The sequence below is a fragment of the Eschrichtius robustus genome, chromosome 3 (assembly GCF_028021215.1).
Source record: "Eschrichtius robustus isolate mEscRob2 chromosome 3, mEscRob2.pri, whole genome shotgun sequence".
NCBI lineage: Eukaryota > Metazoa > Chordata > Mammalia > Artiodactyla > Eschrichtiidae > Eschrichtius > Eschrichtius robustus.
This window is the reverse complement of record NC_090826.1, coordinates 86,183,029-86,196,464: the sequence shown is the minus strand read 5'-3', so window position 1 is coordinate 86,196,464 and position 13,436 is coordinate 86,183,029. Positions and strand designations below refer to the sequence as shown.

Below are 13,436 nucleotides of genomic sequence, written 5' to 3'. Positions count from 1 at the left end.
AAGCTGTGGCTTATTGAAGAACTTGTGTGTCACAATACAATTAAGTCTATATAAAAAAATCATCTCATGCATAACATTAAGTTGACTAAAAGTTCCTATTTCAAAACCATTTCTTGTTTTAAAGCTACCTCAGAGTGTCTTTGTTTTTTAAGTAAGCTCATTCGAACATAGTAGTGATTAAAGCAGAAAATTAACATAAATCTTGAATGTTTGGTATGAATTAAGGATGTTTTCATTCCTTTTAAAGACTGCATAAAATTCCAGGCACCATAACATTTAACACATTTCTATCCCATTTGCAGAATAATATAGACTGTGAATAAGCACGTTTTGCGATTCTTTTTCAAGTTCTTTTTCTGTTCATCTATGGAACTACCAGGACATATGCTGCAGTCTCCAACAAGATGCAGTCTCATGGAAATCTGTGGGGAAACTGTGTATGATCATAACAGAAAATCCCTCTTCCCCCACCCCCATTATTTTATAAACAAGAAAGAAAATAATACAATCCTTCTATTAATATTCATTTAACACTTCATAGGCTATGGCAAGCAGTTATTTGGTTTGCAAATGTAAATATACATTTTTCATCCACTTATGCTTTCATTCCTTCCAAGCTAGATAAAGGCAAAACAGAAGATATCCTTCTGAGACTTATTTTTATTGTATTCCAAGTTAAACGTATCAGCAGAGATGTCAGAGAGCTGTGAGGAGTCCATAGAAGGATAGTTACAATGACGAGGAGGATGAAAGTCCCTCTAATAAGAAGCAGCTAAATAAATGAACTCCTTCCTGCCAAATTATGAATAAAAGCATATAGATTTTTTTCACTGAATCCTTAATTTGAGTTCTAAGTTAAATACTTTGGAGCTTTAAAAATATGATTAAGTAATAGAAATAACTACATTTCAAAAGAGTCATCAAAATCGTGAGAAGTGTTATTAGGATCCACAATCAGAATCAACAAAGTTTCAAAAAATTAATTAATCCCCTCTCTCTGTCTCTCATGTTTAAATATTGAGTCCACTGTGCCTACAGGGAAACGATCCTAATCATTTGATGTTCAAGTTGTAATGAATAGTCATTCTTGTGTTAGCTGCTTAGTGCCACTGATTGAAAACATTTCTGACCGACTAAAGCATCACTTATATTCTTATAAGCTGTCCGTGTTCTATTTTTTCAATTTTTTCTATTTTTTCAATGCCCCTTTATCGTTTGGACAAAGAAAAAGTTAAAATATTAGATATTAAAATGCAAACAAATGATCTCTATTTTGATTGATGTAAGCTTTGCTATACTATTTAGTAACATCATAACCAATTGCTTGATCTCTCATTTTTTCTATTTATTTCTTAAATGAAACTATGAACATGTTAAACTTGAAGCCCTCTAAAAAGAGTAGGGGGAAAATTAAATAGGTGATTTTCAAAAGGGGGCTGAGATAATTTTTGCTGTGAGAGAAAAGTTCTGTTTTGGAATACAGTGTCATAGTTATTTGATTATTTGTGAGGTTAGTTGGATGTTACAAATGATAGAAAAATTAAAAGTTTATATTCAGGTCTGACTTGAAGTTATAATTGAGTTAAATATTGAGGAAAGAAAGCACATTTTAAAAAGTAAACATGAGTATGTATGAATGTTTAGAGACATAAAGTAATACAAAGTGTATCCAATGGAAAGACCCATGAGTAGAATAGTGCTTTTGAATTCACAAATAAACATTCCTAGGTTGGCTTACAGTGTTGGTGCTAAATATTTTAAGAAATGCAAGAATTACTTATTAAACTTCTAGTAACATCTGCTATTTATTGACTGAGTTAGTGATAGAGCTCTAATATTAAAGTGAATCATACCATATGCATTTGTAAATCATAAAAAAGTTATAAAGCACGTTACTCATGAACTTCAACTTAATTCAGCAAGCATTTATTCAGCACCTACTATTTAAGGTGCACTGTACTGAAGAGTAGATTCAAGTTTTGCGAGACCTGAAGCCTATATAACTTGAAGACTTTCTATAAAAAAGAAAAAAATTACAAATTCAAATTTAGGCCTTGAAACAGGCCCATGCAAGTGAGGGACCCTGAAGCTTAAGCTTCAATAACTTCACAGTATATATGTCTTTGACTCTAATAGCTGCTGTGGGAAATCAAAGATAACTAAGGCATAATCCCTGCATTGCTCAAGCTTAGAGTGAAATCTGTGCTAATCTTCAAGGATATTCTTGTAAAAAAAATGAGGAAAATATATAAAAGAGCTTTGATCTAGTGAAATAATTTTGAATTCCTTCTCATTTAAAAACCATCTTTATTTCAGATCTCTATGTAGGACAAGGTTGTATCAAAGTCTTGGACAAATAAGGTCATTTCTTATATAGGAGAATATATATATATAGTTTTTACCCCTTGCATGTGAGTGTGTGTGTGTGTATGTTTCTATACCATTCAATGATGGTGTGTTACAGTTACCATTATTATAATAGGTTGAATTGACGAGCCATGCTCACTATTGACGTTTTGCAACTCAGGTAACTGTCAACAGATGGTAGTGATGATCTGTTATGCAACGGGGAACAAATGCTAAAGGTCTCTTTTCATGTGACCTTTAAAGACAATAGAAAAATCTTCTCAGAATGCCATTCTGTATTGAAAATAATTACATGAATATTTAATTTTACTCTCAATGAAGGGTGAAATTGCATCAGAGGTACAAACAATAGAAGATTTTTAAATAAAAACCTGAGCATGATGGCATTGATCCATCTACTCATCCATCCATCCATCCATCCATCCATTGAATTGAGTGTCTCTTATGTTTTAAGTGCTGTATGAGGCTTGGTGGCATAGTGGTAAGCAGCATAGCATGGACACATTCTTGTTCTCATGGAACCTACAGTCTTGTGCGGAAAACACAGTCAACAGTAGTCCCTTAATAGTTTTCTAGAATTCTAATATTCTTCAAGTATTCTTCTAATATTCTACAAATATGCACCTGGGTTTATTTTTGTGTTTTTTTTCTATTATTGCTCAGAAAAAAATAATTTTAGAATAACATGGTTTACATTTGGCTATTTTATTTTAAACTTAAATTATTCATCTATTCAACAACTAATTTTTGTATTCTAAGAACTTCCAATATTTTCTCCTTTTGTTTATATTGTTATATTTTCTTTTCAATTGGAGTAAAAAATAGCTCCCTTAGTCTATCTTGAGAAGCTGTGCTTAAAATTCATGATATGAATACCTGGAAAGAACGTTTTATCTTAAACACTGGCTCAGTTTGCTCCATCATATATGGTACTGTCTACCTTTCTTCATTTCTTCTCTAGATCAACCCCTTAATCTAACTTAGTTTCTTTTATCTCTTTCAAATATCCAGATCGTGTGACGAGTGAGTTTCCTTTAGGTAATTTTTCTTAAAGGGACTCAACCTCTTCCTTTTCCTGACATGTTTAGATTCATTGGAACACAGCATATTTAGCAGATAATTTAAATCTCTTTTACAGAGCAATTTCCACACGGAACTAATGTTAATGGTTGCATTTGTAGATTTTTACAAAATAAAACAGAAATTGCTGGCTAAATGTAACTGTATTCTGGGTCCATTAAATCGCTTAACATTAAGTGTAAGTAATTTGATGGAAACGTAGAAGATGTTGTCTTGTTTTGTTCATAAAACTTGCTGTGAAAGGAAGAGATTGGCAGTTGATTCAAATTCACAATATAACTTACATCTATGTTACACAGGAATAAATTTGGGATCATACGAGTAATAACAAATTTGTGAAAATAATGGTCATGGGCAAAGTTTTAGAAAATGCATTTTATAACCATTAGAATATTTAAAGGACTGTAGTCTGCCAAACTTCTTACACATAAATACCAGATCTGAAACATTGCCCAAATCTGTGGTCTTTAACACCTACATGTGAGTTTTATTTTGAATTGGTTAAAAGTCAGTACACTTTGAATGTGTTGTTAACTAAGATATTTCATTAACTTTCCATTTTTATGCTTCATTAAAAACAGTTGCTTGAATCCCTAGAACAATAATTACATCATAATTTTTCTTAATTTTCAAATTATTGTTATGTGATGCACAGATTAGTCATTGCCTGTTGTCTTTCACTTTTTTCCAGTAAAAGAAGCCTTGAGCCCTATAAAATTTAACAGATGGGATCTCCCAGAAGTAGATCCAGAAACTATGCAAACCAGTGAACCATGGGTGTTTGCAGGTGGTGATGTTGTTGGTATGGCTAACACTACAGTGGAATCCGTGAATGACGGAAAACAAGCCTCTTGGTACATTCACAAATATATACAGGTAGGTGTTTGCCATCAATGTCAGTTAATTTTTTTCCAATGGATAAGTACTTCTTTATTTTTGCTACTCATTCATATGAGCATTTCTATAAGGTATATAGTAACTATATGTGCAATAGGTCACATACATATTTGCTTGGATAAAATTTTTTAAATGTGGACTGGATAGCAGACCTGTTTAGGTAATTGAAAATTCATTTGTGCATTTCTACCAGTGGAATACTATGAAGTTATTCATCCTGTATTCAAAATATTTATCAATGCTTAAAGACATAGCTAATACATTTATCAAATCTGGATGATATGCAGTATGATATAGAATCTATATTCCTAATAATCTTGCACAGTCCAGAAAATTATGTTGTCTGTCCACATGGATCAGTGAGTTTCTATTCAATTCCTAAATTATATGCACCTAATTGAAAAGAAAACAAATATTTTATAAATTTCAATTGTAATTATTTTTTCACTATTTACTGTTGTGATACAAATGCAGAATGTAAAAATGATAAAATACAAAGTTAAACATACTCTGGTACAGTAATTTTGTGCTCTTGGGGAAAAAAGCCATATCTACTAGATTTCAGTTGTCTTACTTTTTGACAAAATGCTCTGTTCTTTTCTTGCTCTATAATTTAACTAAATGTAGACACAGTGACCTCATTTACATAAAATGTTTCTGGAAAAGTTTGCTCTTGTAAATAAAATCCTTATTTTCCTTTCCTATTCAAGAAAGGCTCTAAATTCACGATATAATTCCTGCCTCCCTTCTTTGGGTTTCTTTGGTTGCTCACATGCTAGCAAAATTCACTTTGTCTTTAATGTTTCCTTGAATATTTTTCTTCCTCTTTGTCACCACCATTTAGTCTATTCTGGTTGTTCTCTACTCTTTCTGTAATTCATCCATGACTACTTACTTACTAGGTAGGGCCTGGACTTGGTACTGATTACATCATATTTTTTATGTTGTTAGTTAACCAACCTACTCCCACCTCACCTCGGCATCTCTGAGTAGTGGGGCTTGAGATGTTGGGATCTGGGACAGAGTGTGGTGTGGTGTCCCATAGAGGGTAAAGCTCTAAGAATGGGTGTAAACCACAGCCTACTGGATGTGCATAGAGACAAAGGAAGCAGTGTTCTGGGGAGATGATAAATCTAAAATTAAGAATTCTGTCCAAATCATTCATAAATCAAAAGGGACTAGGCTAGGAAGAAAAGGGGAAAAGGAATGCAATTTTAACAGACAGAAATCTGGGAATACAAAGGAGACATGTCGGTAGTGGTTTTGGCTCTAATTGCTGCAGCATCTGTATTTTGGAGAGTCCATATGGCCTCAGAAATTCACAGCAGGAACAGTTCAAGACAACTACCCAGGATGGACTCCTGCTTTGGCTTTTTCACTTTTTCTGTCCCAAAACTTATCACTCTTTTAATTTTCTCATTCTACTCTTATTTCTTATTTTCATAGTGTTCTCCCAAGGCTCCCAAGTGCGTAACTCCCTAATCTGTATCTCCAGTAGGGCATTCTCTTCCATGATCCAGCTGTCTGCTAAACATCTTCACTTGTCTAAACTACATTTCAAATTCACCACTCCATTTGGATATATATCTTACCTACACTTCAAACTCACTGCTTTTAAACCAAACATGATCTCCTAAACTTGTTTCATCTCCAGTATTTAACATTTCTGATTCCCAGAGTCAAATCCTCTACATCAATGGTACTCAAACTCTGGATTACTCAGACTAATAAAATTTTCAAAATCAATTTGGAAACCAATATAGGGCTGATTGCTTCTTGTTTTGCTGAGTAACAGCATTAAAATAAACACTCAAACACATGAAATTATAATATTTACTCGCATTTATTAACAAGAAAGTTTATGAGAAAAGTAGGAAAGAGCACAGTCTCAGAATAGAGATAATTCTTAAGAAAACACAGTTGAAAGATTTATGCTAGTGTGTTCACACACCTATTTTTCTCATATAACAGCACTGCTGTACACACCCTTATTTATGAGTTATTTATCTAAATTTTCTTTTCTTCTCTCTCTCATATATGCCTGGTCAATTCTATCCCTGTAAAGACTTTCATACACTTATTTTAATTTGCTTATTTTCTGTGTGAAATACGATTTTTGGTTGACTAGACATCTCACTGACCAGTCTGTTAACTCCTTGAAGAAATGAAAGTAGACCCAGGAGAAGGGAAAAGGCTTTTGTGCTACGCCAGATAAAACCTAGTGAAGATGTGAATTCAGTTTGCAGAAGTGAAAATGGTGGGAAGGCAGAGATGCTAGAGAGATTTGAAAAGGTAAAATTGAACATAGGCAAGTGGAGAATGGCGTGTGTTATTGTTTTCTAAATATTTAAATCCATTTGTAGCTTTTAAATTAAAAGACATAGAGAATGTTAACTGTATTTTATGATGATGGTGGTTTTGTAGTGCTTCACAATTATCATTCAGAAAGATTCTTAAGGGTATTTTTTTTTTTTTACTTCACTGTTATCTTTCTACTTCCCTGAATCTGATAAATGTGTGCTGATAAAAATGAGCAATCATTTTACTTAGTTGCCACTTACTCATGAAAAGAAAGACACAGACTCTTAGGTATTATGAAAAAAAAAGTGCATGTGCTTTAAATATGTATTGCTAGGAATGATAGTGTTTAAAATATAAAAAAATTAAAAATTTGTGACCAGTAAAAGTTTTGGGTTTGGCTGAAGAATTCAGACTTGTCAAAGAAAGTATTGAATGGCATTTTAGAAATACAGTAAAAACAGAAGGTAGATAAAATCTCTGTCAGGTAAAATGAACACTTTCACTTTCCTGCGAGGGTGTTGGATACAAAGTGCTAAGCACTTATGAGACTAAAAAGGAACATATAGACAAAGTAGGATTTTTCTCTCTTTACACTGTCAGTAACTTAGTTCTGGCCTCTATCACCTCCTAAAATTGCCCCCAATTTCCCCCTGTCAAATCCAAGGCCCCTATGCTGCAGCCAGAGTCATCTTTCTAGAATACAAATTTGATCCTAATTTCCTCACTTAAAACCCTTCAGAGGCTCCTCTTTATACTCAAGATAAAGCCCAAACTCCTTAGCTTGTGATACCAATTTGAATTTCCCCCAACACATCAAGATATCTCCTACATCTGGGCCTTTCTCGACTCCACCCATTTCACCTGTCTGTATCCCGCTTGTCCTTCAGGTTTTCCTTCCTTCTCCTCTTCCAGAAACACTTTCCTTCTAGTGTGTTCTTTAGCATCCTATGTTTCCCTGATTGAAGCCTTCTTACTAGTCTGATGCTACACAAGCCAGTGGCGTGCTGGTTTACTAATATACCCTCAAAATAAAGAGTGTATTCATCATTAAATAGGAAAAAACGTAGGGATAATTGATTTTAAAGGAATTTAAAGAAGAGTTAAGAAAACTAATATATTTGTTATATAAGTTAATTAGCACTGTAAATAACTAGTGTTTTCTTACCAATGTAGCATTAGTTTAGAAAAGTTTATATAACGCCTGAAGTGTATTCATGAATGAAGGTTTATAACACCTTGTCTTATGTTATACTTTGGGGAAACATGCAACACTAGATAGTGGACTTAAAAAAATGATTTTATACATACATTATAGTATTAATTCATACATGCAATCATTGCAATTGGATATTTAGAATTTCTTTGAAATACACTTTTTCAGGTAAATGAGATTATTTAAAGACACACATGTTGGGATTTCAGTAATTCCCATAGTGATCTGAAGTGAGCTTCACTTAAATTTTATTAGTTAATTTAATCAATTACCACTTATTGAGTACCAGCTGTTGGGTCTAACACTTGACTTTGAGAGGGTACCAAAGTGAATAAATGAGGAGAAGTATAATAGAGTAGTTAGAAATTTGAGCTCTGAACTAAACAGATCTGATTTCAACAATACTTTCAAACTGTATGACCTTGGGAAAGTCACTTCATTGCTCTAAGATGTGGTCTTCTTAGGGGTAAAGAAATGATTTATTAATAAAGGAGCAATAAGAAAGTTCCTACCCTTTTGGGTTTCAGGGAAGAATACATAAGGGAGTTTATGGAAAGTTCTTAGTAAAGAGTCTGAGCTATAAATATTTATTGTTTGTGAATTATTAGAGATTATTCCCTTTGGACTGTTAAAATGGTATCAGAGAAAAATTATAAAATAGGAGATTTGAATAGAAAGTCAAAGTATAGTATTTTAACAGATGAAGATTGAAAGAGGCTGTTTCAGGTCATGATAAGAGCATTTTATCTAGCCATTCATTTATTCATCCATATACATCCATCTGTCTATCCATGTAGTCATTCATGCATGGATTCATTCATTCATTCAGTAAGCAGTAGTTTTTTTAAATGGTGCTTTACAAATAGTTATGGAAGCATACACATAATACAAAATAACAAATGCAGTAATAAAAAATGTAAAGGCACGAGGCAGTATAGAAGAGATAATGATTGATTCTGCCTGGAGGTGGGTATCAGGACATGGAGTGAGCAGACTTCATAAAAATCAAGATACACGTAAAGAGGGAAGATAAGAAAAACTGGAAGAATGCTGAGTGATTTGAATCGCTGGAACTTAAAGAAGCCTACTGGATAAGATTGCATAGCTTGCCCACTGTGCAAGGGCTACCCAAACAAGGGTACCAGTTGGCTGAAATCCAGACCAAGCTCCACTCACCAAACAATGGCATCTTTTGCTGTGCTGCTTCTATTCAGAGGCAGGAGTGCCTTCCTTGAATTTTCACAAAGGTGCTTTCTGCCTGCTCCCTAAGCCTTGCACCTGTGCTGCAGCTTTTTTTTTTTTTCACGGAAAGGCAGTCAGGGCTAGTGGAGGCCCTGAACATGGAGACTATATAGGAAAAATGGGAGAAAGGGTCTGGGGTTTATTATACTGGGGTTAGAACATGATGAGAATACCCAGTTTGGGAATTTAATTTGGAGTATGTAATGAGGCAGGAATGTGGTAGGAACTGTTTGAATAAAGAAGTGATAGTGTCAGATCTGGAATTTATAGAGAGAGAAATATTTTTCATTTTGTCAACATTTTTCTCCTTGTAAGTCATTATTTTAAAATATTAAACTTGCCCTTCTTTAGTTGTACTAATAAGTGATCCAATATGACTTCACCTTACTTGTTTATAATACTATGATATTAGTGGAGTCCAGGCATATTTGAGTTTTCTTCTTTCACTTAAATGAGAATACTGACTATCTAAGATAATTTTGACAGTGTACCCAAAGAAAGAGTATGTAACTGAAAGAATGACTACAGGTAAACAAAAAAATTCTATAAATTTTCAAATTTGCACTTTTACTTGTATCTTTGTAATGGATTCATTTAACTAGTGTGTGTATGTGTCTGTGTGTGTGTGTGTGTGTGCATGTATGTGGACAGGTGGATAGATAAAAAGTTCTGTAATAGGAAAAAAAAGAAATTAACCACATTAACCCATCAGCCTTTCTTCTCTAAAGGAGCTTATAATGATGTTTGAATTCAATTATTTCATCCATGTGAAATAGAGAAAAATATATATGACGTAATAGAAAGCTAAATTTACTATAACAAATAAATGCTAAATTAGTCAAGGAACAGAAATCAATGTTTACTAGAATTATTAGAGAAGACTCAGAAGAAGTAGTCCCTGATTTTTATCCTCCCTGGAACATGCCTTTTATAGTCACTTGTCAACCGTTGAAATAACAGCCACTAATTGTTTAGCATCTATCATACATCGTATAGTTTTTGGTTATAATGACCCTGTTAAACAGCCATCATTATCTATGTTTCATAGCTGGTAAAAATACTTTGCCAACTTTACCTACTTTACTTTAGGCTCAAATGATAAACCTATTCATGGTCAGTATCGCGTTAGAAATGAAGCCAAGATTTGAACACACAAATGTCTAGATGTTAAGTTCCCCTGTACTGAACTACTTCCCTGGTACTTTTCAACTCTGGAATCTTAGTTTTCTTGCCAATTAGCAGCAGTCCTTGATATCTTCCCCTACAGTATGTGTTAAAATTTAAAAATATAATAATGCAATAGAACTTCTCCTGAGAGTTCCTCTGTAGTTTGAAACTGAAATTAGAAGCTTGTGATTGGAGGCTGTAGTCTGTGTATAACTTAATTCTGGTTAAAAATATACCTTAACCAGAATGATTAAGTGTATAGAAAAGTTCTAGGAATTTGAACTTTCCAGAGAAAGAAAATAGAGGGGCAGTTAGCTCAGTTAGTATGATTAAAGACTGTTTAATTATTAATTGGAGTAAAAATTAGACATTTAATTATATAGGTAAATCCAGAACATTTATCAATGATAAATTGTTTAAATCCAGAACATTTATTTAAAAACACAGGAGTACAAAAAAGTTATCTTGTCCTATGAAACAATAATCAATAATTTTTTGGTTAATCCGAAAAAGTTAAAATGGGGATGTATAAAAAGGATATATACATATATTAAGCATATCATTTTATTTTAAAGCATTTAGATATCTTCTCATTTTCACTTCTCTTAAAAAAAATAAGCAGGGCCAAGATCTTTTCAATCCAGTCACTGGAGTTCTAGCATATTTCTTATCTAAACCTGTCTATAATATATAGTCTACAACTTCCATTTTTGTTTTTTAAAGTGGAGCCACATTTTCAAGGAACATACATAGCAATTTTCTGGGTTTTTATGATTGCCCTGAAGTCATTTCAGTTGTTTCTGTCACACTTAATTTGACAGCAACTGTTTTTTAGTAACTCACCTTTTTATCATATCTTTTGAAAACATTCAACTTAGTTTTCACAGAATCAACCCTCTTTCTTTTCACATTCGTATAGCTCATCGATTTATATAATTTTTATTTACACTTTGAGCCAACACAAATGGGGTAAAGAATGTACAACTGACTCAATAAGCACACAACTCAACAGGTAGAGTGGAAGGTTCATAGGCACACAGGAGCACCCCACCCATTACAAAGATTCAGTACTCCTTGGCCTTCCTTTGTATATCTCAGAGAGGAAAAGGAGAGAAGAAACTAGTCTAGTGAATCTGTTTGGTGTAACCAACTTGGTTAAGAGAGTGTAAAAGAGGCCTAAGGTCCTACTTTACCAAAGAGGACCTTAATACCTTAATACCAAATGTTCTTTACAAAAATACAATCATTCAGAAGATTCAGCACTTACTTTGTTCTAGTACTGACAGACAAACAAAAATTTAGTCACAAAACATAGAGGGAAAAAACGCTGTATGGTATCTCACCATGCTATGCCCTTCTCTGAGAACTTGGAGATAGAATACAAGCTAAATTCTTCTAAGTCTAATCCTAGATCAGAAGTTCATTTTTCCTAAAGTAATCATGGTAGTTCTCAGAAAATGATCTTCTAAACATGAGACGTTTTGTCAAATAAAGCAATCTAAATATATGGAAATTATCTCAAAAGTCACTGGTTTGATTACATCATTAGAGTGATCCTTTAGTCATGTCATTATTCTGTGATTCAGGATTCTATTTTAAATTCACTATCTCTTATATGTAACATTAAAAAACACTATATTTATTACTGGTAGTGGAAGGGTTTATCTAAATGTACATGCTGCTGCTATGAAAGCAGTTGTGGTGGTACAAAGATAAATATTGAAAGGCAAAAGACAAGAGTTATTAGTGGAAGGATAAATATGGAATGAATAGAAACTCAAATAAAGGACAGAATTTGTATAGAGCTTATTCAACTATAGGCAAGAAATGAAAAGGATAACACCTGGTTTCTTCTAGGTAGAATTCATGAGAAACTGCAAAGGGTAAGGAAAGAGGCATTGGGTCATTAAACATTAAAAAAATGTTTTGGTTACTGAGTTTACAAGTGACTTTAGGTGTCACTGAATACTTAGTTGCAGAATAGTTGAAGTTAAATAGTTACAGAATATTGTTTATTGGCACAGCATTTGAGGTCAAATTCCTACAACAACAAAATGTTAATTTTATTATTGGTTTAGTTTCAGTGTTCCTTCTATATACATGAGTTTGTCTACATGCATGTTCCCAAATGATATTCTTTTTTTTTTCTTTCTCAAACTTTACCCTTAATTAAATAAGCTGTATTCCTATAATAAGTATCCATGTTAAAGTGCCTGATACTGTTATGATTATTTCATTTATGATTATTTCTTTATGTTATACTTTCCATTTTGTCAATCCCTCCTGAAACTAATTCTTGTGGCAAAATTGTCTTAGAATGTATGTACAAGATACACACATAAATATTAGAGCATCATACTAGATCTAAAATGTCTTTCCTAACCCTGTAAGATCACAGAGCACAGGTATCTTTTAAGTTTTAGTTTTCTACAGTGTTTTTTCAGCTCAACTTTCTACAGTGTTGTTCGGCTTCAGTGAAGCTTATATGATATTTTAGTAAAGGTTATAATGAACTTCTCTCACAGTTAATGTGATTCTACTTAGTTGTGTGTAGTATATGGGTATATTTTGAAATAGGTGTTTGTAAAGTTCTTCAGAACTATCAAATTCCTTGCATGGATGACCTGCTTCTCTACTGCTTGAGGTTTTTGTGTATTTTCTTTTGGTTTCATTGAGGCACAAAAGAATAGTTAGTTGTTGAGAGAACTAGATCTCTCAGGGGGTTAGTAATGAGATACAAAGCCTTTAACCTTTTGGTCACTAGTTCAGATCTGCCCCAGGTCAAGAGTGACAGAAAGTCATTACCATCTATCTGATGGTAGTTCAATAGGCTATGTGAAACAAATTTGTGATTTCAGTACCTAGTGGAGAGAGAGACATGCCATAGTCCCACCGTATAGTGAGTACAACATGGTAGTTGTGATTTTAGTTTGAAGAGAAAAGAGTCATCCAGTCATTGCTAAGTATTTCATTTTCTCTCTGTGAGCTGAGACTCCTCTTGGTGGATTTGTTAATGGAATGTTGTGAGAAAGCTAGGTTTGTGTTCGTGTTGTTTTGTGATTTGGGGCCATGAGATTCCCATTCCAGAGGAATCCCTATCTGTCATTGTCGCTAATAGGGTAAAATGCAGCCTCACTAAATTGACTTTTAAAAAGTGATTTCAGTCTCA

The 13,436-nt window shown here is 33.3% G+C and overlaps 1 protein-coding gene across 1 annotated transcript in view; it reads left to right on the top strand.

Annotated features, from left to right (window-relative positions):
- Positions 1 to 13,436, top strand: part of DPYD (dihydropyrimidine dehydrogenase) — a 796,991-nt gene that overhangs the window by 383,725 nt on the left and 399,830 nt on the right. Inside the window, exon 12 of the mRNA XM_068540384.1 lies at positions 4,139 to 4,323. Coding sequence (XP_068396485.1) covers positions 4,139 to 4,323 — 185 coding nt within the window. The remainder of the gene's footprint in view (positions 1 to 4,138; positions 4,324 to 13,436) is intronic.